Source organism: Danio aesculapii, chromosome 21, assembly GCF_903798145.1.
Source record: "Danio aesculapii chromosome 21, fDanAes4.1, whole genome shotgun sequence".
NCBI lineage: Eukaryota > Metazoa > Chordata > Actinopteri > Cypriniformes > Danionidae > Danio > Danio aesculapii.
The window spans coordinates 30,457,302-30,483,750 of NC_079455.1; the positions used below are offsets into that span (position 1 = coordinate 30,457,302).

At 33.1% G+C, this 26,449-nt stretch overlaps 3 protein-coding genes across 5 annotated transcripts in view; all 3 read left to right on the forward strand.

Moving 5' to 3' along the window:
• Window positions 1-364: 364 nt before the first annotated feature.
• Window positions 365-12,159, forward strand: noc4l (nucleolar complex associated 4 homolog). 2 transcript variants are annotated; one of them, XM_056446210.1, is made up of 15 exons: window positions 365-536; window positions 639-759; window positions 1,160-1,266; window positions 2,767-2,874; window positions 3,638-3,787; window positions 4,414-4,516; window positions 4,602-4,636; window positions 4,721-4,771; window positions 4,861-4,972; window positions 7,465-7,525; window positions 7,644-7,754; window positions 8,055-8,218; window positions 9,384-9,466; window positions 9,598-9,711; window positions 11,960-12,159. In XM_056446210.1, exons 1-15 carry the CDS (start codon window positions 396-398, stop codon window positions 12,074-12,076), a joined length of 1,578 nt encoding a protein of 525 aa, XP_056302185.1. In that variant the 5' UTR covers window positions 365-395; the 3' UTR covers window positions 12,077-12,159. The 2 variants fall into 2 exon arrangements, with proteins under 2 accessions (XP_056302185.1, XP_056302187.1); XM_056446212.1 differs by having other exon boundaries at window positions 4,435-4,516.
• Window positions 12,160-13,531: 1,372 nt separating this feature from the next.
• phpt1 (phosphohistidine phosphatase 1) lies at window positions 13,532-16,491 on the forward strand. The gene is made up of 3 exons (XM_056446229.1): window positions 13,532-13,746; window positions 15,467-15,594; window positions 15,675-16,491. The coding sequence occupies exons 1-3, from the start codon at window positions 13,602-13,604 to the stop codon at window positions 15,765-15,767; spliced, it is 366 nt and encodes a 121-aa protein (XP_056302204.1). The 5' UTR covers window positions 13,532-13,601; the 3' UTR covers window positions 15,768-16,491.
• A 1,413-nt stretch (window positions 16,492-17,904) lies between these two features.
• mamdc4 (MAM domain containing 4) overlaps window positions 17,905-26,449 on the forward strand; it is a 28,190-nt gene continuing 19,645 nt past the window's right edge. Inside the window, exons 1-5 of one of the 2 annotated variants that reach the window (XM_056446227.1) lie at window positions 17,905-18,330; window positions 22,430-22,528; window positions 22,789-22,950; window positions 24,165-24,290; window positions 24,736-24,969. In XM_056446227.1, the coding sequence (XP_056302202.1) occupies window positions 18,276-18,330; window positions 22,430-22,528; window positions 22,789-22,950; window positions 24,165-24,290; window positions 24,736-24,969 (676 nt within the window). In that variant the 5' untranslated portion in view covers window positions 17,905-18,275. The remainder of the gene's footprint in view (window positions 18,331-22,429; window positions 22,529-22,788; window positions 22,951-24,164; window positions 24,291-24,735; window positions 24,970-26,449) is intronic. The other variant, XM_056446228.1, reaches the window with a different exon arrangement.

Sequence of the window (26,449 nt, forward strand, 5' to 3'; positions counted from 1 at the left end):
CATGTATGTTTGTATGCATGTATGAATGTTGTTGTTTTTCTAGTTTACAACTGGAAATATGACCCTACATTGGTACCGAAGAAAATAATTCACTGCTATATAACCACAAACAATTCTGATTGGTCCAACGTCATGGGCGCCGTAAAAAGTAACGGGTGTCACATAAGAACAGACTGTAGGGGCGTGCTCAATGATAATTTACACTTTAAAAAAACATTTTATAGGCTTTAATTTATTTGAATATACCCCGTCCTTCAAAACGGATTTGTTTTAATTAAAATAAGTCGTAACTTGCTCTAACAGCTTAATTCATTTCAATGGCAAATCAGTAGCTGACCGCTAGAGGCGACATCACCTTTAGACATGAAGGCACACGAGAAACACGTGAAACCATCATGGCGCCGTCCGGGGACAGCAACGTGAAAGAGCATAACAACCAGGTTTCATATAAGAAAACTATAAATACTAAAACAGATCTTATACTTAAAAACAGGAAACATGCCAACGACGTATTCGACGTCATTGAATATTTGCAGGTGTGTGTGTGTGTTTTTTTTTTTTTTTTTGAAGAATTCGACACATCTGAAGTTCTGTGAATTAACGCAACTTGTTAAATACACATATTTTTCTTATTGCAGTCCGAAAAGGAAAAAGAAATAATTTTCGCCACTCACGCGTGCAGTAAGATCTTCTGTGAGCTGATAGAGAGAGGAGATCTGTATGTTGGTGAACTGCCCAAAGAAGAAGATCTCGCGCAAGGTAAATAACTAAGTTACTCGTTTTAGTTTTACCTCAGATGATGTATACTAAGTTAATATGACTGTCCTGTGAACTGTTTACCAAAGGCAAAGATTACATATAGCTCACTGCATTGGATGTCAGACTTTGCTCCTTCATCAAATGAATGTTGCAAATGATGTATTGTAGACAAAACATTAAAAGCAAGTAAAGTTATTTAATTGTTTCACATGACTGTTAATATAATACAGTGTTATATCATAACACAATTGTTTTGGTATTACTGTAGACCTGAATGTCACTTTAGGTGGTCTCTGTGAACCATAATAAAAATTTACCAAATTTACTCATACAAAACAACAACTAAATATTATAGTATGTGCATATGATTGGTATTAATATTGATTGATTTTAATTTCAGGTGATCGCAGTGCTGAAGAGAAATACCATATGTTTATGAGACACCGTTACAACAGCTGTGTGGAACTTATGCTGGAGAATATAAGCCATGAATCTTTCCAAGTCAAGGTGAGTAAATTGTTTGTGTATTCTTTATATTTATGATGATAATTGTTCTTGTTATCAGTATTTAGATGTAGATCTAATTCCAGGGTGTCCGCGGGGTCTTAAAATGTCTTAAATTTCAAAAACTAACATTTAGGTCTTAAATTCGTTGAAATGTTAACTTGTAGGTCCTAAATCATTTTAAACAGGTCTCAGTTTTCCAATATCCATGTAAAGCTGCCCAATCAGGCCAGCACTTGTATATAGTATACAGTCACCAACAACACATCTCAATAAAACTTTTAACAAAACTCTGTTTTTTTTTTTTTTTTTTTTTTTTTTTTTTTTTTTTTTTTTTTTAGATTAGATTACGTTCAGCTTTATTGTCATTACACATGTACAGGGCAACGAAATGCAGTTTGGGTTTAACCAGGAGTGCAATAGCAGCAAGTGCAGGATATAGGTATAAGTTATAAAGTGCAGTTATAGAAAAACAATGGGTAATATTTACAGATGGATGTACTGTGAAGATTATATACAGGTTGTATTAGCTATGAACAGAGATTAACAATAGATTAATAGGTTGCTATTAATAATCAGAAGTGTGTAGATAGATATGACCATAGTTACAAATGTATATGTGCAGTGGGTCTGTACAATTCAAAATGAATTGAATGAATAAGTGCAATGTAGTGCGATGAATATGTGCAATTTTTAAATGTGCAAATATTACATAGTGCAGTGATTATGGAGAGTGTGAGGGTGTATGAGGGAGCAAAAGAGTCAGTGGGGGGGAGAGTTCAAAAGGGAGACAGTTCTGGGGAAACAAAAGACAGTCTGCTGGTTGTTGTCTGGGTGAGCCTAAAGCGCCTGCCAGAAGGCGAAACTCTATATGGTTACTCACAATAACATTTTCAAGTTCTCAATACATTTATAGACCATATGTGGTGAGAACACTGACCTGGAAAGATCTGTACATTTAGTTTATTATAGTTTTTAAAGCTCGTCAAAGAAAAATATGTAGGGTTTGCATGTTTTGACACATTATTCAAGTAATTAGATTTTTTTTTAATGGGGCAGGTAAAAATTCTTACAGTTTAGCCCTGTATATATCTAAAAATTCATTCATAATAGTCCTAAAAAGGTCTTAAAAAGTTCTACATTTGACTTGGTGAAATCTGCAGAAATCCTGAATTCATTTTGATTTTAATAATCTAATATTTTTTTAAATAATAAAGGTCTTAAAAAGTCTTAAATTTGACTTGGTGAAACTTGCAGAATCCCTGAATTCAGTTTGGTTTTAATTATCTATTGTTTTTTTTTATTTTGTATATATCTCATTATTTTCTGTTTGTTTTCTGACACACACACACGTACATATACATACAAATATATATCTCACAAATAGGAACTGTCTCTTTGCCATATGTATATAATAAGTTTCTTTCATGTTTGTTTGTTTCAGGCTTAGTTCAATTAACATGTTTTCTTTGTGTTTATCTACGTTATTTTCATATTTTAAAGGAGACATCGCTCTGTGCAGTGATGAAGTTTGTTGAGGCAGAAGGCAAACACCCCCTCCAGAATCTGGACTGGAGTGAACACTACAACTTTCCTAGGGAGCTCATACAGGCAGGTTTTCTTTATAGCAACATGTATCAATGTAGACTTGTTCTTCCTCTCACAGACTCTGTACAGATATAACATGTTATACAAACTGCTTTGCTCCTGGTTGTTGAAATCCTGATACTAGCAAAAGCTGCTTTCAAATGATCAGCATTTATCAATCTGTATGTGTCTACTGTTTTTGATGCTGTTACATAGATCGTTTATTAATAATTCATAAATTACCATTTTTGGGTGAACTATCCCTCTAACCACCAAATCCTCCCTTCGACCCTCTTTACAAATGGCATCCCAGAAATTAAAAATTCTAATCTTACCTCTTATGTGGATCCTAAAAAGGTCTTAAAAAGTTCTACATTTGACTTCAGCAGAAACCCTGAATTCAGTTTGGTTTTAATTATCTATTGTTTTATTATTTATTATATATCTCACTATTTGTTTTCTGACACACACACATACATATACATACAAATATATATCTCACAAATAAGAAATGTCTCTTTGCCATATGTATATAATAAGTTTCACCAAATCCTCCCTTCGAACCTCTTTACAAATGGCATCCCAGAAATAATGTGGATCCTTCAGGGTCTGTTGTATGGTAAAAAGTCCAAGTTGCAGCATCTTGCTTCAGAGGTGCCTCAGGACTCAGTGCTTGGACCGCTTCACTTCTTGGTCTGCATGGCATCACTAGGATCTGTCATTCAGATTCTTATGAAGGCTTTAGGTAAAAGCACAATGTAAAGGTGTCATGCTTCCATGTGCACAGGCCCTGGTGGAGCATCTTCTATCAGAGAAAGAGGACATGTCACTGCTCATTTCCAGGTTTCAGGAGTTCATGGAGAAGGATGACGTGCGCTACTACGTCATGAGTTCAGTGCGATACAGCACAGCTACTGTCATGGAAAGGAACAAAAAAGTGGGTGCAGTTTATCCTATCTATCTATCTCTCTGTCTGTCTGTCTGTCTATCTATCTATCAGTCTATCTATCTTTGTCTATCTATCTTTCTGTCTATCTGTCTGTCTGTTTTTCTTTCTATCTGTCATTCTTTCTATAGTTCTATCTATCATCCTATTTATCATTCTTTCTTTTGCTCTATCTCTGTCTATCTAGCTATCTAGCTCTCAATCTAGCTATTGACATTGACATTACAATTACACTGGATAACCAAATGCATTTGTTTAAGCAGTCTTGCTAATTCTTAACTCCTGTCCATGGGAGGCTTGACATGAAATGAAAATAAAATAGATACATAATATACACATTATAATTCTTTAGATAACATGACATACATAACAGTTTAGTTTACGCTGTCTTTTTTTCCCAATATTATTTTGTTATTGATTATTAACATAATAATGGTTATGATAATAGATATGATAACAATTAATATTATTCACTTTATTATTATTATTATAATTATTATTACGAAAATTATTTTATTTAAAAAATATTAGTTTTTTTTGTTCATGTTTAGTTTCTCATGTTTTTTCTATTATTAGTTAAACTGGCAAATTCTTGGCTTATCTCATTTGTTTTGTAGGCTGTGATTCCTGTATTTCAGAATAATGTGTTCAATCTCCTCACAACCATCAACATTCCCAACCAAGCATCAGAAATGACTAATTTCCTTGTTCACCAACAAAGTAAGTTTGTTTTATTACTTGTGCATTGTGCATACAAATCTGCATCACTCATTAACATATCAGTTTTTCTACACAATTTCAACAGGCAAACACGATGACTGGAAAGCAGCCAAATTAAAGGTAATACAGACTGCACACTTTCTTTCGTTACGTTTTTGCATTTGTATGTTTCTGCATTTGAATTGGTCTATTTTATTTTTAAAGGAGCATAAAAGAGCATTCGAACAAATGTGGCTGCTGTTTCTCAAATACAAGGTAAACACTGTACTTCAGCATCAGATTATGTACTGTTTTAAACTAAAACTGTACTGTTATAAAGTAAACTGTGGTTTGGGTTTCATTAGTTGCCTGGCAGCATGTACAAGAAGATCCTGGTCATCCTTCATGAATCCATACTGCCACAGATGAGTGATCCCAAGCTGATGATGGACTTTCTGAGTGCTGCCTACGACATTGGTGAGTTTGCTTCAGGATTTTGTTATCAAAATCTACATTACTTGAAGCCACTTTCAATTTTTGGTCTCGATTTCATTTTTGCTGCATAAAGTCGATATTGGAAAATCTGATATGCAATTTTTATGCAATTTAATTTTTCTGCTATAAATATTGCATTATGAATACAGTTTCACAAGATAGTTTGAATAGCATTTTTTGAGGGTTTTCTGGGTAGTCTAAAACCTGGTTTATACTCTGTGACTGGAAATTGCAACAGCAGTGGGAATGGAAGAAGGTTTTTTTAAAAAGTTTAGAAAAACTTGAGGGATGAGTTTGTTTAAAAAAAAAAAAGAAAGAGAGAGGCCCTGGCAAAAGTGGAGACCCAGGTGGTTTTTATAACAATTGAAAATTTAAAACAATTTAATAGTTACAAAACTAAAGTCACAAATTATTTCTTTGATAACTGGAGAAGAATATTTAAACATATCAGTTTACAATATACTGATGCCCTATTTTTCTAGGTTTTATTGGTGATAATGGTCAGAAATGTTGGACCATTATTGCCTTTTTAGCATATCAGTAGAGGACAAACTAGCCAGACGGTGATGTGTGAATTGTGGAGTGGGCTAAATCAAAAACCATCAATATTTTTTAGTAAGTGTTCTTTTATTGGCTTTAATTCTTGCCATAGTAAAATATATATTTGTAATGCCACCCATGTTCTGTTGCCATTAATATTTTAATAAACTTTAATAGATAGAACTGGCCAAGATATGAACAAAAGCAAGTGATGCATTTGAAAAAATCTTGAATGGTTATGAAAATCTTGATAATCATTCAAATAAATAATAAAAGTAAATAGTTTAAAAATCTTTAATAATATTAATGATATGACATAGTTCCGGAAACTTCCTACTTCTTTGTTTATCCGTCTGACTTTATGGTCAGTTTCTTTGACTGGCCCCATCGTTTTGAAGAATATCACAATGGCGAACGCGTCAAGTATAAAAGCCTTGTCTGTTTCGTGAGGTGAGTCAGCGGAGGTCTGCGACGTGGTGCCAGGCGAAAGTATAAATCAGCCTTAACAGCATCCAGGTACATAAATTAAGTAATCACAATGCAAAAATAATAAATTTCAATAAAAAAAATTTTTTGTTGTCAACTTTCAAGTTTTTCCCTTAAAACAAGTAAAATTATACACCAGTTAGGTAGACATTTGGACCAGAAACAAGACAAAATATGAGAGAAAGTGAGAGCACTTTTTTTGTGTAAATCATTTAAATTCCATATACAAACAGTAATTAAATACAATTCTGTAGCTCCTGGTCAACTATAATTCAGACTCAAAATTGCATATCTTGCGGTGTCACTATTGCAAATGTGCACATTGCGATATCGTTGCTGAAACAATATATTGTGCAGCCCTTGAATTAATCCATATTCCATAAATCAAATAGATTAATCAGGATATGTTTGAGTGTTGTGTTGCCACATGTTATTATATCTAGAACTGTGGCCAAAATCTTGAGAAATTGATTCTGCATTTTGTTATTCTTGAATCCATTTTGAGCATAGTTTTCATCGCTGTTAAACATGCTTTACAAATAGCTGTACACTGCTTGCAGAAAATGATTCACAATTGAACATAAATGATCATTAATAAAGTTATTAAAGAATTAAGTAAATTACAAGAGTGTTCATAATGAGCTGTGTTTATATAAGTCTCATGACATGAAAGCCAATTTACAACCAACTCGGCTGCAGAATTTGAGTGTATTGTTAAAACTAAAATTCTGCTGTAAATTAAGAATGGATTGACAGGACTAGAGTTCCAGTCCAGAACAAAGGCACTTACATAAGCTTTAAAAAAAAAAGGAAAGAACATCTGACATGATGCTCCCTTGAGTATCTGGGTAAAATGTTATACTCCAAATCTGTCATTCCTGATTTTAACTCTTCTGTTGTCTTTTCAGCTGTTGTTTTTAAAAGGTTAGAAAAAGCAAGTTGTTCAGTGCCTTTAAGTATATGGGATGAAGTGAATATTAAAATACTTTATGCAATATTAAATAGTGTGAGTGTGTATATTTTAACATGTACTAGATCCCCATGCTGCCTGATTTCACCAGTAGATTCCATGTAAAGTACATTATTTTACCGGATATGCATTATCCATACACTAATGGATCCTATCAGCTTTATATTTATAAAAACATCTAGTTTTAAAAGTGAATCATTATTTTATTTGATTGCTATTTAATATTTTTATTATTTCACTTTTATTACTTTTTATTTACATGTTTTCACATTTGATTATTATTTAACAATCTAAAAGTCATCAAAAGCTATGATTTTTCTAACATATTTTCATAAATTAAAATTATATAAATTATAAGCAGCATTGACCGTCCCACCAGCATTTTGTCACACTTGAGTATATTTAAGTGTTCACAGTTCATTGTCATTGATATTTCTGACATATCTTTTTGTATTATTTCTGTCTGCGTGGTATTCAGGTGGAGCAATCAGTTTGTTGGCTCTGAATGGCTTGTTCGTCCTCATCCATGAGCATAATTTGTAAGTATTAAACTATTAAAAAAAAAGGCAGTTCTCTGATCTAAATGTAAAAACCTTAATGTTTTTAGATTTAATATTAAAAATGAAACCAAACAGAAATCTAAATTTTTGTGTGTAGGGATTACCCAGATTTTTATAAGAAGCTGTACAATCTGCTGGATCCTTCTATCTTCCATGTCAAGTACAGAGCACGTTTTTTCCACCTGGCAAATATTTTCCTGTCCTCAACGTAAGTATGCTCCAGAAAAGTGCTCCTCAACAACGTTCCTGGAGGACCACCGGCTCTGCACATTTTACATTTCTCCTTAATCAAACACACCTGCTTCAGATAATCATCAGCTCATTAGCACAGACTGAAAAACCAGTAATAGATGTGAGAAAGGAGACATGCAAAACATGCAGTGTTGGTGGTCGCACAGGAACGTGGTTGAGAAACACTGCTCTAGAATGACTGAATATCATTATCAGCATTAAATCAGTGTGATGTTTAATGAAGTGTAATGTGTGTGTGATGCGAACTCTTCGACAGGCATCTTCCAGTGTATCTTGTGGCGGCGTTTGTGAAGCGTCTCGCTCGTCTGTCTCTCACAGCGCCACCTACAGCTCTCCTAATTCTACTGCCGTTCATCTGTAATCTCATTCGCAGACACCCCTCGTGTAGAGTCCTCATTCACAGACCCAGTGCTGCTGACGGTATATCACTCACACAATGGTTTTTGTTTGTTTGTTTATTGCTGTATTTTTAAATGTCATTTTAAATCTTGTATTTACTTGTGCATTGTTATTATTATTTTTTATTAGTATATATTTAATTTATTTATTATTTTAGTTAAATTACTATTTAGTAATGGTATGTATTTAATTTACATGATTGAAATTATATAAATTAGTGTATTTTTTTGTCAACTTGTTTATAAGATGTTTGTGGATTTGTTATATTTATTAATTTTAATTGTATTTTTTATATTTAATACTATTTATAAATATATACATAATGTATTCTGTTATTTATAATTATAAAAATATATTTTTAAATATTAGTGTTTTGATTAGTATTTATTTTTATGTTTGTTTTATTATACTTTTCCATTATAACAGTTTAATATGTTGATTCAAATTGTATTTTTAAACATTTTATTTTAAAAAAAAAGTATTGGTAACATTTTAGTTTAGGTCACAATTCATGATATTTACTACTGGCTTATTACCTGCCTATTATTAAGATATTAACTTATAGTAGTTATAAAGTATGAGCTTATTCAGCAACCCCAATCCTACCCAAAACCTAAACCCCATTTCTACCTTACTAAAATATTAATAAACGGCTAATTAGTAGTTTATTAAGCTATCAGTGTTAGTTGATGCTTTGTTAATACCGGATTGTGACCTAAACTAAAGTGTTGCCTAAGTGTTTATTATTTTGTTTGTGTTTTTTTTTTCTAGTGTATGAATATTTTATTTATTGGTCACACTTTTATTTTGATGGTCCATTTGTTGAATTTAAGTTACATTTGATCTACATGCCAACTAATTATCAAAAAATTATAAGTAGACTGTTAGGTTGGGGTAAGGGTTACTGTAATGTGACATGTACTTAAAAACTTCTTATAGTCAGTTAAATGTCTGTTGAAGGAGCAGTATCAACAGATATTAAGCAGGCAGTCTACTAATACTCAAATGGACCATCAAAATAAAGTGTTTTGTATTTATTTATGTAGTTAGTTATGGATCGTTATCCATACTTGCAATACAATTAGTTTTTACTAGAATGCAGTTGGTAGAATTCATAAAAAACTGCCCCTTTTTATTTCCATATTTATTTCTGTACGTAATTGTTCTTATGAATGTGTTAAATCAGAGCCTTGTGATGACCCGTATGTGATGGAGGAGGAAGATCCAGCTCAATGTCATGCTCTGGAAAGCAGCCTATGGGAGATCAAGGTAACACCAAACATGCAAACGTTCTTTTCTACTGACTCACCCTCCGCTAACTTGGGCATCGGTGAATTAATCTTTGAATATCTACAAAGATTTTCAAGGTAAACTCTTTTATTTTATTTTATTTTTTTTAGACGTTGCAGAATCATTACCATCCAGATGTGTCCAAAGCTGCCATGATGATCAACGAACCACTTCCTGCACAAGAGGAAGACATCAGTGAACTGCTGGAGCTGTCAACGTTTGAGGTGATTAGCAACATTCTCATTATAAACTACTGCAGTTAATAACATTTAATCACAGTCAAATGTCAAAATCAATTTTAGACTTAGTTTTTCACCTATTAATAAACCATTAACCTTGACATTTGCTTCAAATATTCCAAAATATTTAATTTAGCACTTTTTGTGGACAGATTTTTAATGAACGAAGGCAGGGAAAACTACCCGTGTACTTGTACACATAGCCTTGTACTAATTAATTGTTCCTCTTAAGCAATGGTCTCAAACTCAATTCCTGGAGGGCCGCAGCTCCGCATAGTTTAGCTCCAACCACCTCCAACTCACGCCTGCTTAATAGTCTTCAGTAATCTTGAAAACCTTGATTAGTTGGATTAGCTATGCTTGATTAGGGTTTGAGCAAAACTGTGCAGAGCTGCGGCCCTCCAGGAATTGAGTTTGAGACCTATGCTCTTAAGGCTAGCAATGTGAAATAGGGTCTGTCTGCAGACAGCAAGAATGGGGCATACCATGAAGGGGCGTAACTTGAAGATATCGAGACCCACTTTTCAAAACAATCTTGTCGGCAAGATGGCGCTATACCTATCACAGTTATTAACGTCTACACCTACCCCAATCCTAAGCCTAACCATCACAGTTATTAACGTCTACACCTTCCTCAGCCATCACAGTTATTAACGTACAGCCATGAGTTGTGGAGGCTTTCATAATTGACGTCCTCAATGTTGGTACTGTTTGCAACCACAGGGGGCGACCCCGAGTAGGCTAACTGTCATGACAAAACAGACGAAGAAATCAGTGAGTGGAGTGCATGAATGAATTTAATAATATATCAAATGAATTGGTTCTGGATAGATTTGGAGAAAACGCATGAAAACATTTGCTGAAAATGTTCTCTGGCAAGTATTTCTATCATCTTACCAACAACATCTCGGGATATCTTGCATGGTTTAATAGGATCTCGATAACTGCAAGTTACACCTCTCTAACTTACTACAAGTTACACCCTCTCATGTTACGCTCCTCTCCTGCAGTCCAGAAACAGACTTGGCAGTGTGTGCAAGAAAAATAAACATGCATAAATGTACATTTTGATTTCATGCATACTAGGCTTGGGTGATATCCAAATTTTAATACCGTCAAACCTCCTCCCTATTTTACCTCAGTGTACGGTATTACCGTGAGTAAAAAAAAAATTATGATGTAAGGCTCAGACAGCGTCACCAAACTGTTGGCTTGTGCTAAACCATTTCGAATCTGAATACCGAATATGTGACCTTAGGTTCGCGGTCACCTATTTGTTGCACAATTTGCAAATTGTCTTGTTTGTATTAGAGATCTACGCGGGACTAAATTTTAGGGGAGGGGGGAGATGATGTGTTCAAGAACAGAAGAGCAAAACCAAAAACAACCCAGCTAGATGATACAGAGTCCAGACAGCCTATAACGAGCTGTCTGTTAAACACACACACACGCATAGACACACAGCAACACGCTCTGTCTCATTCACTTACACACACACACACACACACACATAAACGGCATCCATGCAGATGCGCGTGTGCTCGTTCACTTGGGAGCAAAATTGTTAGACCGCCTGCTCCCGTTCAAATTACTCCAGAGTTACCGACCGCTCCCGCACTTTATTCGGAAATGCACCACAAGAAATCTGGTCAGGTCCCGCGGTACAGCAGCGGGAATGCAGACCTCTAGTTCGTATTTACCTTGTCTCCCTTCTCGTTCGGTCGTAACCCGAAATACTGCCAAACTGCAGAGGTTGTTTTTTTTTTTTTTTTCAAGATCAGGTTACTTGGTGCGCGACTCGCCATCTTACCTCACCTCTCTCTCTCTTTCTCTCCTCCACACTGTCCCGTGATGACAATCACGCATACGTATTTTTAGGCATTAAATAAATGATATTTACTATTTAATACTTGTCTCCTTTATAAGTGCATTTTTTTATGATGGTATTGAAACTGATACCGTTGCTATTTTTAGATCCTGCCCCAAGCCTAATGCATACTTTAATATTCAAGCCATACTTGAGGTTTTAACTCAAATGAAGAAATTAAGGCTTGCATTATTTTTATTTTTATTATTGCTGATGCAGTGTATCCATGCTATAGAAAACATATTGATCTATTTCATTGTATTGAAGTTATGAATTACATTCTCGTGACAACACTAGTATATGTCACATGTGGAAAGTATAAAATGTTGTACCTCATCACTTTCCTCTCTCCATTGTGAACATCAGCTAATGGAGCGAGAACTGAAGGGTGAGAAGAAGACGGTCCCTCTGGAGTTTGACATGGCCACAGATCTCCTGAAGAGCTCCAGAGAAGTGCTCGGAGTACACTTTACTTTAGAGTAACACCCCTGTTTTTTTTCTCATATAGTCATGTTCTTGGCCGAATGTTTTCTTTTTATAATAAAGTATGTGTGCGTTCACTCTAACAGTGTTTTTCTCTATACTGAAATGCTTGGTATTCACTTTCACAATTTGAAGATTTCATAGACTTTAGAAATGTAGGTTAACACTTTAGTATGGAAAACAAGTGTACAGTATAAAAAGACTCTAGAATACACAAGACATGTCACTAATTTTGAATGGGGAAAAGTGTAACCCCGCCTACTAGGACAGGAGCCAATCATCGATCGCTATATGGTGAAAAAAAAAAGCCCGCCTTCTAGCACAGGAGCCAATCATCGATCGCTATAGACTGACGACACTCTGGGGAAGGGACTTGGACCAGACGTGAGTTTCTGCAGATTTTGTGTAATGTGGACGTTTAGTATTGAAACTAAAGAAACAGCTGTTGTTTAATTTTATTGGTGATTCCTAATATAAAATTCAATCGTAAGCTTGGCTAGCAATTTCGTCTGAATTTTCATTCAGACCGAATGCCCGAGAGGCGTTTCAAAGATGGCTGCCGAGTTAAATGACTTGCCTTAAAAGGACTTTGGTATAAATACAGTATATATGCTTCTTTATAGTTTAAAAAACTAGGCTGTTGTTGTAGTAGAATAGGAAATGAGTAAGTGATCTACAATATGGTTATGAATAATAAAGCATTAAAATTGCTTTATAGATCCTGACAAACAGCCAGTTTGTTAAAACTGTGAATTGGTCCCAGTATTAAAGTGTTAATTAATTTTAAGAGTAATTAAAGTAATCACACGTATGCTATTGAAATTACATCTTGCTATAAAAAAAACTGTTTAATAGTAAAGTGTTGCCTTAATATGTACAGTAAAGAAAGTCAGAACAATGTCATTTAAGTTATACTATTGCACAAACATGGTATTGTCATTGTACTCTTTTGAGATTTTATAATATTTTTCTTTGTTTTTTTGCGATGTTTTTTTTTTTACTAATTTGCGTATACTATTTTTTAAACAGATTTTAATAATTAAAATACATAAACTTATGATAAACAAACTACAATGCTTAACATACAAACTAAAACTAAAGTAAAATTACATACTGTAGTAAGTGATAATTTTTCAGGGGAAGTTTCTGAAAATAAAATGACTTCATGACAAAATAGTTACAAACATCAGGGTTTCTGCAGGTCTTGTTTTAACTCACCTTTCACAATTTAAGGTTTTAAAAAGTACCTAAATCAAAGCAGAACGTCTATAAAGGCGCATCATAAATGTTGCTTAAAGCGCATAGATAACTATTTTCATAAAAATAGTTTAGCAAACAAAAATAAACGTATCAGTTCGGTGTTCAAAGGTAGTTTCGCGACAACTGTACTTGCTCCAAACCGGAGGATGTCGCTAATGTGAACACGTGGATTCAAATCAACAGCGGTAAATGAAGCTCTTTTCTTCTGGCGCTGTATTGAACTTAGCGGTTGTACTTGGGTGTTTTCAGTGTCGCTTTTGCAACAATGTCAGCTGAACGTCTTGCTAAAGTCCCAGAGGTGGATTTAGACCCCAACGGGGTCTTTAAATACGTCCTCATTCGCGTTCACAGCAAAGACGACGATTCATATGTTGATATAGTGAGAGGATACGCGTGGGCCGAATATCACGGTAGGATTCATTGATGTGTTTGAACCACGAATGACAGCTGGTAGATGACAGTGAGAACTTTAATAAACCTGCGGTAGGATTTGAATATGTCAGAAAATGTTTTTAAAAGTATTAAGGCTGTATCTTAATGACAGCTGTCATTTATTTCGGCTGCATGGCGTCTCATGAAAATTAACGACCGTTTGACTACAAAAAATCTAAATAAAACTCATGACCACACAATTATTATGTTCTGTAGTAAACTAAACTATAATAAATTATATAATTAAATTTTTATATAATACTATAATAAACAATTATATAATACATTTTATAATGATGTTAATAACTATAATAATATAATTTAATAACACTAAAAACGTGTTTACTTCTGTTTTACTGCCATAAAAACATTAATTATAAGGGTTATGTGTGTATTTTATTGTTTTTTTTTTTTCTTTTGCCTTTCAAAAGCATAACAGTTTAGGCAAAAGTTCCATTCCAATCTTTCACAAAATGACTGAGAAATGTCAGATAAACAATGAATCAAATATAAAACCATAAAGTAAAAAAACACATAAAATAACTTTAAAATAATCAACATAAAGTGCAGACGTCAAACAGAAGGCTTGTAAGGTGTTAAATAAAACCATATTCCTGAAAAAAAAATATATTTTAGCCCTCTCACCCTTCATTATTTTTAAAGCCTCTTCATAGGTGGCAAACTCATTTTAAAGACAATCAAATGAGTGACTGTTTTCAAAAATTTGCATTTAGGAATAAAGAATTTAAATAAAGTAAGTAAACCATTTGCAGTTAAGTCTTTAAGTATTTGTGTTATTCAGATGTACTCAAAATTTCACAATGTCCCAACAAATAAACCGCCAACTTATCCAGCATGTGTTTTACACAGCGGATGCCCATCCAGCCGCAACCCAGCACTGGGAAAAGTTTCAATATCATCAGTTTTAATATCACTATTGCAGAATTGGCAAACGTTCCAACTCACATTAAATATTTTTCTCAGAAACTCCTTTGCAGGGTAAACATCGCACATCGTTTTAAAATGTACTTCTTTATATTTTGGAGGAGGAGGAAATGTAAAATATTTGCATTCAATTTTCTTAACTAAATACTTATGAAAAGGTTGGAAAATATAAATTATTTTAATAGGACCAGGATAGCATTCCTGCAAGACACTTTTTAATAAACGTATTTGTACATTTCTTGTCCACAAAACTCAGATTACTTGAAAACACGTAAGGTTAAAAAGCAATATGCATAGTTTCTTGGATAAAAGTCCTGTTATACTGTGGGGAGAAAATTTGTTAAAAGCAAGTCAAAAATATTACTTGGAATAATTAGAAATTGTTTAATTTACATAAGATTATATCATATTTTTTTCTATGTGTATTTTTATGCATTTCATTTATTTATTTAGCATTTTCAAGCATCTTTTTAGATAAATTGCAATTGATCTTCCTTTTTTATCATTTGATTTCTGTTCTTTTGTCTTCTGCCTTAAATCAATTTATTTTTAATAAATTTTCTATTATGAATATTAACAATTTAAACATGTAATTTACATATTTATATTATTTATTTATTCTAGCTGCTGTTCTTATGGTTTTTTTTTTTATTTGCATATTTTAGGCACTTTTTTCTTTACTGTGCACTTTAAAACAAAAGTGACTTTGTTTGTCCAACGACAAAATGTTTGATGAGATTTTATGTTCTGCAGCCGATATCTATGACCGTGTTTCTGGTGAACTGGAGAGAGCTGGAGGAGTGGACTGTGAGTGTCTCGGAGGAGGACGAATCAAACATGACCAGGACGCAAAGAAGATCCACGTCTACGGTTATTCCATGGTGCGTCCAATAATCCAGTGTTGGTATATACCTTGAATAATTCAAAATATGAATCATTTATATTTGTTTGTGTGTTTCAGGGATTTGGCAGAGCAAAGCATTCGGTTTCCACAGAGAAGATAAAAACTCATTATCCAGATTATGAAGTGACCTGGGCGGATGAAGGGTATTGAGTGGGTTTACATGGGGTACATATGACAGCCCAATATGAGGACAGTGTACTGCGTTGGACTCCTAATGTGCCAAGACTGAGAAAGAACAGAACTTTAATGTGTTTCAGATCTGGTTGGATAAAATGTTTACTTAAAAGCTTGAGGAGAGGTCATCCTCATTTTGTTTGGTTTTTAACTTAATGTGTAGATTAACACATGACAACAAAGAGAGAAAAAGCACCGGTTATTAATTCATCTTTGAATGGCAAAATATAGGAAATGGTGAAATAAAAGGGTATTGCGGTTTATTGAAGTTTAAGGGCTTAAACACTGAAAGAAAATGCAGCGATGACATCCTGAAAAAAAAAAAAAACGTCTAGATATCCAAATGTTTGCATACAGTCAGAAAGTATTTGGAGATTCAAAGCTTTTAAACAATTGATTCCAAATGATTCACTGAATTGAAGCGTTCAAAACACCCAATTCTAGCGACATCTGCTGGACAAAACCATGTAATTGCAACCAAAAAACTCAGAATAAATATGGATTAAGTTTGGCTTTTTCAAACACACTGAAATTAAACCCTATCAAATGAACTTAGCTTAGCATCCTGTATCATTAAATATTAAGCGTCTGTATAATATGCGTTCTTTTATCAATTCTGTTTTATGGCTTGATCCATTGTGGGTTCTTATGAACAGGACAATGTAAACAGAGAGTATTAACTAATGTTTTCTTTTTTTTTTTAAATAACAAATAGCTTATTAAAATGTCTTCAAACTCGTTAAACTGATCTGAGATCAGGCAAAAATGCAACCTGTTCAGTTATACATCACTAGGTGGATGATCTTGGGGGGGCTCAAATGGAGAACCAAACAATTTTCGGAATTTTTCAAAACAGTAATGGATACTGAAACAATAACCAAGCCTGTTTACTGATGTGGGTTATTATGACTCATGTGGCATTGCCAAGTTTTAAGAAGCAGCCATCACTAGCATACAGACTATACACCAATAAGACAGCTTGTTGTTAAAGGAATTGTCGTCGTCCCCAGGTGTGATGTGCTCCAATTTTTTTATAGTTCTGCAACTGTCTAACTGTCTTTTTGGGAAGGCCAATGAGGAGTCCATTACAGTAATCCACCCTGCTGCTGATAAAAGCATGAAGCAGTTGACTTTCATTTCATGAATCGCCAAGAACCACTATTTCAACTGAAAACTTCTTAAATGTTCTACTGGGTGGAAAAAATTAGCTACATTTTGGATGACCCGAGTGTAAATAAATTAAGAGCAAATAAAAACTTTGGGGAGAACTATAAATCACATATTTTAAAGGCATAATTCACTCAAAACATCATAATTTACTCAACCTTCGCTGTTTTCAAACCTTTATGAGAGTCTTTTGCTGAACACAAAAGAAGACATTTTGAAGAAAGCTGGAAACCGATAACTATTGACTTCCATAGTATTTGCTTTTGGTACTATTAAAATAAAGAAAATCATAAGGGTTTGTATTTACTTTACTATGAGCAAAAAGCGTGTAAATGTTTAGTTTTGGGTGAACTAACCATTTATAACATAAATATAGATACACTGACTCGATGATTTCTAAAGCGACACAATAAATGCACTGCAAAGTCAAAAAAAGTCAAGACAACAAATAGTTTTATGTTGATTTAACAAGTTAATCAGATTTCTACTACATTTTTCAAAGTTATACAATGTTTAACTTCATGTTTTTAGTGTGTTTGATTGATTTAAGTTGAGATGGCTAGAAATGTTAATTTGATTCAACTCAAAAAAATTAAGGCAGCAATACTTTTTTATATAATGTACTCTCAGACCTGTTCCAGAGGTTGTAAATGTTGCCTGATAAACTTGCTGATCCACTTCACATCCGTTTGTCAGCATTTTAAATAGAAGATGCAATTAAGATTTGCAGCGACATTAAAAAAAATGATTAGAAATATTAGTCTAACAACATCCAGAGAATTGACAACAAAGTCAGCACATTCTTTTATCATTGCAATATCAGTTGCAATCCAGTTGTTTCCTAAAACTGATATTATTTTCATAATACGTTTAATAAATTAATGCATTTTTTGCACCTAGCATCTGCTGTCTCTTTAATTGTATCATTCATTTCTTATTTCTTTGCTTATCTGTCAAGGTTTACTTGTGAGCCAAACCTTCGCAATGGTTTACAAAGTACTGCTTTCTGTAAGACCAGAATGTGCGGAGATTTGGCTAAATAGTAACATTTGTCAAGTGAAGTATTTAATGTTGAGTTTCAAATAAACTGAGCTGTCTGTGCTGCATATTTTCAATAGGGCCGAGCAGGATTAAAGAATCTGGATCTGGTGCTCGTCTAGGGGTTAAAATGTAAAGTCCAGGTATTATCTGCATGTGGAATCAGGAAGGAGGGACGCAGGTAAAGTTAATAACCTCGTATGTGGCAGAACTGGGCTTTTGTGCACTGTACGCTGAGGAAGAGATTGTATTGTGGTGTGAAAAGTGAAGACCGGATTCATGGCTGCCTGCTTCTGGATTCTTGTGTGTCTCCTGCTGAATGTCTGTCAGAGGGGTGAGATCTGCTGATTTTATGCTTTTGTTTATTGTAAAGGTTGTTAATGTGTCAAATGCCAATATACAAATGACTATGAAAAACATGAGAGCACTTGAAGGTTTACAGGATATCTGGATTTATAAAGTAGGTGTTTGAGTAAAATGTTAAAGGGATAGTTCACCAACAAATATATAAAATTATATATATATATATATATATATATATATATATATATATATATATATATATATATATATATATATATATATATATATATATATATATATGTATATATATATATGTGTGTGTGTAACACAAAAGTAGATGCTTTGAAGTAATACCATGGAAGTCAATGGTTTCTGGTTTTCAGCCTTTTTAAATTATCTTTTGTGAAAAAAGAAACTTGAATCAGGTAAATGGTGACAATTTTCATTTTTGGAAGAACTATGCCTTAAAGTCTTGTTTTATTTATGTGATAAATTATTTTGGCAAATTACAAATAAAAACAATGATATTTAGAGCTTTTATTTCACAGAAAGTGAGTAATTTCATCACTGTGAAAATCGATTAGTTATTTATTTATTTATTTTTAAGTGATCAAAGCGTTGCCTTAACTTTACTGTAATCTGTTACATATATATGTTAAGTTGGCTTAACTTTTTTATGTGTGCATTTAGTTCATTTAAATTTTCAAATGTTAAAAAAAAATTGTGATGCCTTAATTTTAAGCTGAATCAAATTAACTTTAAGTGCTGATATTATGTTAAACTGACTTAAAACAGCTTCCACAACTGATAAAATTAAGTTAGAACATGATTAACTTTATAAGTTACAATGAACTAAAAATGCTGTCATAACTAATTGGTAACAAAACATTTTACAGTGTTGATTTGATACCTCTGAAGTTAAAACATTGGTATTGTATTATGTAAAACTGAATATAAATGCACTGTTTTGTTATGATTATACCAAAAAAAACTCTTAATGACATAATTTTTATTTGAAATTAAAAGAAAAAATCTCATCAACATTGATTACAAATGTGTGATCAGATTTACACAAAAAGAAAGAGAATTTACGAGTGGGCTTAGTTTTATATATATATATATATATATATATATATATATATATATATATATATATATATATACACACACACACACACACACAGTTGAAGTCAGAATTATTAGCCTCCCTTTGAATTTTTTTCTTTTTAAAATATTTCCCAAATGATGTTTAACAGAGCAAGGAAATTATCACGGTGTGTCTAATAATATTTTTTCTTCTGGAGAAAGACTTATTGTTTTATTTCAACTAGAATAAAAGCAGTATTTAATTTTTTAAAAGCTATTTTAAGGTTTTAAAATTATTAGCATTTATAACTATAGTTATACAATAACTTGCCTAATTACCCTAACCTAGTTAACCTAATTAACCTAGTTAAGCCTTTAAGTGTCACTTTAAGCTGTATAGAAGTGTCTTGAAAAATGTCTAGTCAAATATTATTTACTGTCATCATGGCAAAGATTAAATAAATCAGTTATTAGAAATGAGTCATTAAAACTATTATGTTTAAAAAAGTGTTGTAAAAAGCTTCTCTCTTAACAGAAAGTAGGGAAAAAATAAACGTTGACTATTAATTCAGGGGGTTTAATAATTCTGGCTTCAACTGTAGATGTTTAGGATTGAACATTTAGTGCTTCTGATTTTGTTGTAATAATGTGCAGTATTTCTAATTAATTAAACATCAATAATATTTCTAAGACTAAAATGTTACTTTAGTTAATTTGAAACATTTATTACTGTAAACTAATGGAATGTAAATCCATTTTCTCAGCTGCAGAAACATGACTGAACCCCAAAATTATACCTCATTGCTTTGCTGCATTGTACAATTAATTAGATCCTTGTATGCAGGAATGCAATCTCATAACTGACACTTATTTATCAGAGACCTTTGACTGCGTGTGATTACTAAATAGACAGACCTTTGTGACGACTTGAACAGATTTATAAATTCATGCGGTTTTAATTTCTTAACCCACAAGAACTCTGGTCTCAGATTAAAGATGACTTCCACACTTGTAGAGTCATTTAAACTGTTGTCGGTTTAAATGTGTGCTTGTTTAATATGCAGAAGTCAACATTTGAACTGGATCAAAAAAAAAGGTTTGTCACAAGACAAGAATGGGTGTTGCTGAATACTTTTAGGAGAGCTTTGATGAAAGATTTGATCCACTTCAAATGTGGACTAGATTTTCATGTTTAGAGGTTTGTGATTGGTATGATTTCTTTATTATTATTACTATTATTATTTTTATGATTTAATGAGGTATAAGAGGGTTGAATTCAGCTTTGCTATTAGAAATTTTCTTTAAAAAAGCATGAATTACATTTTACTACAGTAAATAATACCTGTATTTATTTATTTATTTATTTTTATTTATAAGCTTGAGAAATTCATTGAACATAATGAAAAACATTTAAAACACATCATTGATATTTGTTTATTCTTTCTAAAACAATTAAATAACATTACCTGCCACAAATGTTTCAATGGTAGCAAACGATTCTGTATTTTCAGATAGCTAACTTAGTTTTATTAGTACAGTAATACAATTTTACTGTAGAATCTGCTGGTAAATGTTACAAATAACATGTAAAAATTAGACTTGGAAATAGTATTTTAGTAAGTAAGTAATGTGTATTTATATAGTGCATTTATCATGTGTGGCCATACACCCAAAGCGCTTCACAATCATGAGGGGGGTGTCTCCACACCACCACCAGTGTGCAGCATGCACTTGAATGATGCGGCGGCAGATACAGGACAACGGCGCCGGTGCGCTCACCACACACCAGCTGTAGGTGGAGTGGAGAGACAGTGAGCCAATTCCATGCATGGGGATGATTGGGATGCCATGATGGGTAATGGCCAATGGAGGGAATTTGGCCAGGACACTGAGATTACATCCTTACTCTTTACAAGTAGTGCCATTTGGTGTTTTTTAATGACCACAGAGACTCAGGCCCCCTGCTGCCCTCACTAACACCACTTCCAACAGCAACCTTTGACAAATACTTGTATGACAAGTAGTTTACCATGTTTAAACCCTGTTTTATTTGTATTAATAATGTAATGTAAGCATTGGTTAGTTTTATTTGAATTCACAGTTGCTAAAAGCCATTAAAATGTATCTACGCTGCAAAAATGCATTTCTTACTTAGAGATTTTGTCTTGTTTCTAGTGCAAATATCTCAAAATTATTAAATCAAGACACATTTTCAAGACCAGGGGTGCCCAATCTTTTTCTGATAAAGGGCCAAAAACCAAACTCGATTGAGAGCTGTGGGCTGAAGTTAAACCAAACTGTATTACACTAAATTTGATCGTTTGTTTGCTTATTATTTAGAAATAACTAGAAAAAGTTGCTTTAAAACATATTTAATGATGATGCAGTATAATTTTTTACGGTTTTATAACTAACCTATTTTAGTAAAAACATAAACAATCCCATTTATAGCACAATAGAGCTCAATACTAAATACAGTTGAGCTGCTCCTGTCTTTGCCTTGATTTGTCTTGTGCATGGTCCTCTGTCTTTCAAGTAGCAGTATTTACATTTTAAAAGTCTGATTCATATGAAAAATTTAGTTTTAGTTAGCTTTTTTTGTTGCTTCTCTATTAAACAAAAAAACAAATGAGTATACATTCAATTCGAAATGATGATCTCTGTCATAGGCATTTGCCCCAACCAACTCTCCATCATTCTAGCTCTCTCTTCAGATGGGATGATGGGCCTAACCAAAGGTTATCATGGGCCAACGTTGGCCCACGAGCCCTACTTTGGAAGTATTAAGTTATTTATTTTTTTTATATAAGTAAAATAATCAGCTTTTTTGCGTTGAAGCAAGATTATTTTGCTTTTTTTAAGAAGAAACTTGCTGAATTTTGACAAGTAATTTCTGAAAACAAGACAATATTTGTTTGTTTGTCTAGAAAATGTTTCTTGAGTTAGGAATTATGAGATATTTGGACTTAGAAACAAGTAAACGCTGTAAACAAACACTGTGTGTGTGTGTGTGTGTGTGTGTGTTGTTCACTGCTCATACTCAGCAGCTGTGGCTCTGAATGAAAAGGACTGCAGCATTTCTCCTGAAAACAGATGCGACTTCATTTGTGACTGCAACGACTGTAGTGATGAGCAAGACTGTGGTAAGAGACTCACCTTTCATCTATTTTTACCTTTTATCGTCTGATATTATTAGCTGCTCAATTCTGGATATAAACAACAACAACAGAAAGCATAGAATTTGCAATGGTTTAAATGATTATAGTGTAAGTAGACTGCTTTTAGTGGAAACTATATTGTCTTTTGTTCTTTGAATCAAGACAATATTCCTGATGATATGTTCTGAGATATACTTGAATTTCCTGACTCTTTTCTCTGTTGTCATTTGTTGGTTGAATGGAAGGTTATCGTGGGCCGACATTTATGTGTGATTTTGAGCATGAGGGAAAGTGTGGATGGACTGAGAAGCCAGCTGAAGGGGCGTACATGTGGCAGAGACAGAGGAGAGGAAAAACACTGCCGGACAGTGGTCCGTCCTCAGACTATACCACTGGAACATCCACAGGTACACAACCATTCAACTTAATCCATTCACAGATTTACTGGTGCTAATAAATAGAACTGAAATTATACTGAAAGTTCTTTCAATTCAGCAGATTTAGCTGAATTAAATTGTCAGGATTTTTTTCTATTGTTGTGTACAATTATGAAGGCAAATCTACAGTATTGTTTATAAGTTTGTGATCAGTAAGATGTTTAATAAAGAAATTAATGCTTTAATTGAGCAAAGGTCCATTCAATTAATAAATTGTGACAGTAAAGACCAATGCAGTTTTACAAATATATCTTATAATTAAAACTGATTAAAGCAAAAACTGAATAAAAAAAATGTATTACAGTAAAAAAAACTTACAATATCAATGTATTTTTTTTTCATTGTTATCTTTTTTAAGCATTTTATTAAATTCAATCCAGTTAAAAACTTATACAATAATTAAACATACAATATAAGAAAATATAATTTATTAGGGGGCACTATTACTAGGGGGTGAAAGCCATGATGGGCTAGTGGCTGAACACATGTTTGGTGTGGACAAGGTTATAGCAGAGACTCTGGTACGAAACCCACCTTAGTGTGTGGATCACACCAAAAGAAGTGCTGAAAGAAAAATAATCGATGCGGAACCACAACTGAAAGGGGCTGCACGGTGGCGCAGTGGGTAACACTGTCGCCTCACGGCAAGAAGGACGCTGGTTTGAGCCTCGGCTGGGTCAGTTGGCTTTTCTGTGTGGGGTTTGCATGTTCTCCCAATTTTCTCTTGGGTTTCCTCCGAGTGCTCCGATTTCCCCCACAAGTCCAAAGATATGTGGTACAGGTGAATTGGGTAAGCTAAATTGTCCGTACTGTGTTTGTGTGAATGAGTGTGTATGGATGTTTCCCAGTGATGGATTGCAGCTTAAAGGGCATTCATTGCTTAAAACATGTGCTGAATAAGTTGGCGATTCATTCCGCTGTGGCGACCCTAAATTAATAAAGGGACTAAGCCGAAAAGAAATAAATATTACTAGAGGACGCTAGGGGATGTTTTGCTTTGCTTTGCTTTGTTTCAGGCATCAGTAGTAGTTCATTTTATAGTGATTTACAATGAGTATAAATGACAATGTTAAAAGTAATATTTTATGTAAAAAAACAAGTTCGCGATTATTAAATTGCTGTGAAAGTGTTATTAATTTCCTTAGAAAGTGTTTTGAAGTTATATTTTCTTTTGTGTTCTTCAGGCTGGTTTATGGCAGTGACAGCAGTGACTTCAGATGCTCCCCAAACTGCTATTCTTGAATCACCTACAATAAAACAATCCTCTCCGACCTGTCGCCTTCGCCTTAGATACTTCATCTGGGACTCAGGTACACACACATACTGTCTTGGCACATTTCTCACAGTTGTCAGGAAGGGTAATATTAGCTATATATACCAAAATCTTTCTTTGTACAAAGCTATAAACACTTTTTTGCTGTAAAATTTGCCATTTTAACATTAGAGTCAATAGAAATGTGCTCTATATTGGAGCCAGCACTAGCGACCTTTTGATGAATTGCAGTTTCCGTTACTTCCGTATTAGTTTCACAAAGGAGAGCGGAAGATCGATGCTTAATTTTTACAGGCGTAACAACTGAATGCTAGTGGGGTGACGTTTATGCTTGGGAGGCAATAGCTATGTACCTTATGTGACGTCACATGGCATATATAATTGTTAGAAATCATCCCTCAGACCAAGTTAGATGCCTTTTTGGGTCATATGTTTTACACCCCTGCAGTAGTTGCTTCAGCATTAGTGTGTGTGTGTTTCAGGGCACACGGGTCTGGGTAAGACTCCTCTGTGGGGCTCAGTAAGACAGACTGACGGTGAGCAGGCTGTGGTCTGGAGGCCCGAGAGCTCCAGCTTCAGAGGCTGGAGGGAGGACGTCATCTACCTGGGCAGAATCACAGGCCCTTTCCACATCCAGCTTCACTCCAGACGCAGTGAAGGGAAGCAGGGAGACGTGGCCATCGATCACATGGAGTTTCTGGATTGTGCTCTGCCAGGTAAAGGGAAATGGGGGAAAATATATTTTGTTTGTACATTTTCAGATAAGCCAAATGTATTATTCATCCATTGTGTTTTGACTTTTTAATTTTTGTTAAAGTTATTATTATTATTATTATTATTATTATTATTATTATTATTATTATTATTATTATTATTTAAATAAACATTCAAATAAATGAAATAAACATTCAAATAAACTAAACAAGCCCGGGCCTCCACCATTTTTGTGTGTGTTTTGTTTTATTTACCTTTTTTTATTTCTTTTTAATTTAATGTAATTATTTTTTTTTATTTCTTGTTTTGTTTTTTATTTCTTGTTTTTTTAATTTTAATTTTTTTATTTCTTGTTTAGTTTGTTTCAATTTATTTCTAGTTTTGTTTAGTTTTTATTTTTTGTTTTGTTTTATTTCTTGTTTTGTTTTGTTTTATTTCTTATTTTGTTTGGTTTTTATTTGATGTTTTGTTTTGTACCTTGTTTTATTTCTTTTTATTTCTTGTTTTTGTTTCAATTTATTTCTTGTTTTGTTTTATTTCTTGTTGTGTTTTGTTTGGTTTTTATTTCTTGTTTTGTTTTATATCCTGTTTTGTTTCTTTTTATTTCTTGTTTTTGTTTCATTTTATTTCTTGTTTTGTTTTATTTCTTGTTGTGTTTTGTTTGGTTTTTATTTCTTGTTTTGTTTTATATCCTGTTTTGTTTCTTTTTAGTTCTGGTTTTTGTTTCATTTTATTTCTTGTTTTGTTTTATTTCTTATTTTGTTTGGTTTCTATTTCTTGTTTTGTTTTATTTCTTGTTTTGTTTGGTTTCTATTTCTTGTTTTGTTTTATTTCTTGTTTTGTTTGGTTTCTATTTCTTGTTTTGTTTTATTTCTTGTTTTGTTTGGTTTCTATTTCTTGTTTTGTTTTATTTCTTGTTTTGTTTGGTTTCTATTTCTTGTTTTGTTTGGTTTCTATTTCTTGTTTTGTTTTATTTCTTGTTTTGTTTGGTTTCTATTTCTTGTTTTGTTTTATTTCTTGTTTTGTTTGGTTTCTATTTCTTGTTTTGTTTTATTTCTTGTTTTGTCTTGTTTTATTACTTGTTTTGTTTCATTTTATTTCTTGTTTTGTTCTATTTTGTTTTATGTTTTGTCTTGTCTCACTTCATTTTTTTTCCATTGCGCTTTGTTTTATTCCACTCTGTTCATTTTGTTTTTTTTTATTTGATTTTGTTGAGGGAAAACTTGTGGCAAACAGCATTCAATAAAAGGGGTTATTTTATTTTATTTTATTTTATTTACTGGACAACCACTGGTAAAATGAGTAATAATTATTTCTTATTCATGATTCTATTTGTGCCAGCTTATCCAGTGAAATATTTTTATTACATACATTAAATTAAATTAAATATTGTTTCATTTTAATTTAGTTTCTTTTTAATTATAGAGTATTATTACACAAGTGTTGGTCCAGACTCTTTCTTTCTTTCTTTCTTTCTTTCTT

Excerpts from the sequence above, each read along its gene's own strand:
- phpt1 (XM_056446229.1), top strand. The coding sequence starts at position 13,602 with ATGTCAGCTGAACGTCTTGCTAAAGTCCCAGAGGTGGATTTAGACCCC. Across the intron at positions 13,747-15,466 it reads CGCGTGGGCCGAATATCACG|CCGATATCTATGACCGTGTT; the intron begins GTAGGATTCATT and ends TATGTTCTGCAG. Across the intron at positions 15,595-15,674 it reads ACGTCTACGGTTATTCCATG|GGATTTGGCAGAGCAAAGCA; the intron begins GTGCGTCCAATA and ends TGTGTGTTTCAG.
- noc4l (XM_056446210.1), top strand. The coding sequence starts at position 396 with ATGGCGCCGTCCGGGGACAGCAACGTGAAAGAGCATAACAACCAGGTT. Across the intron at positions 2,875-3,637 it reads TTCCTAGGGAGCTCATACAG|GCCCTGGTGGAGCATCTTCT; the intron begins GCAGGTTTTCTT and ends CCATGTGCACAG. Across the intron at positions 7,755-8,054 it reads AATATTTTCCTGTCCTCAAC|GCATCTTCCAGTGTATCTTG; the intron begins GTAAGTATGCTC and ends ACTCTTCGACAG.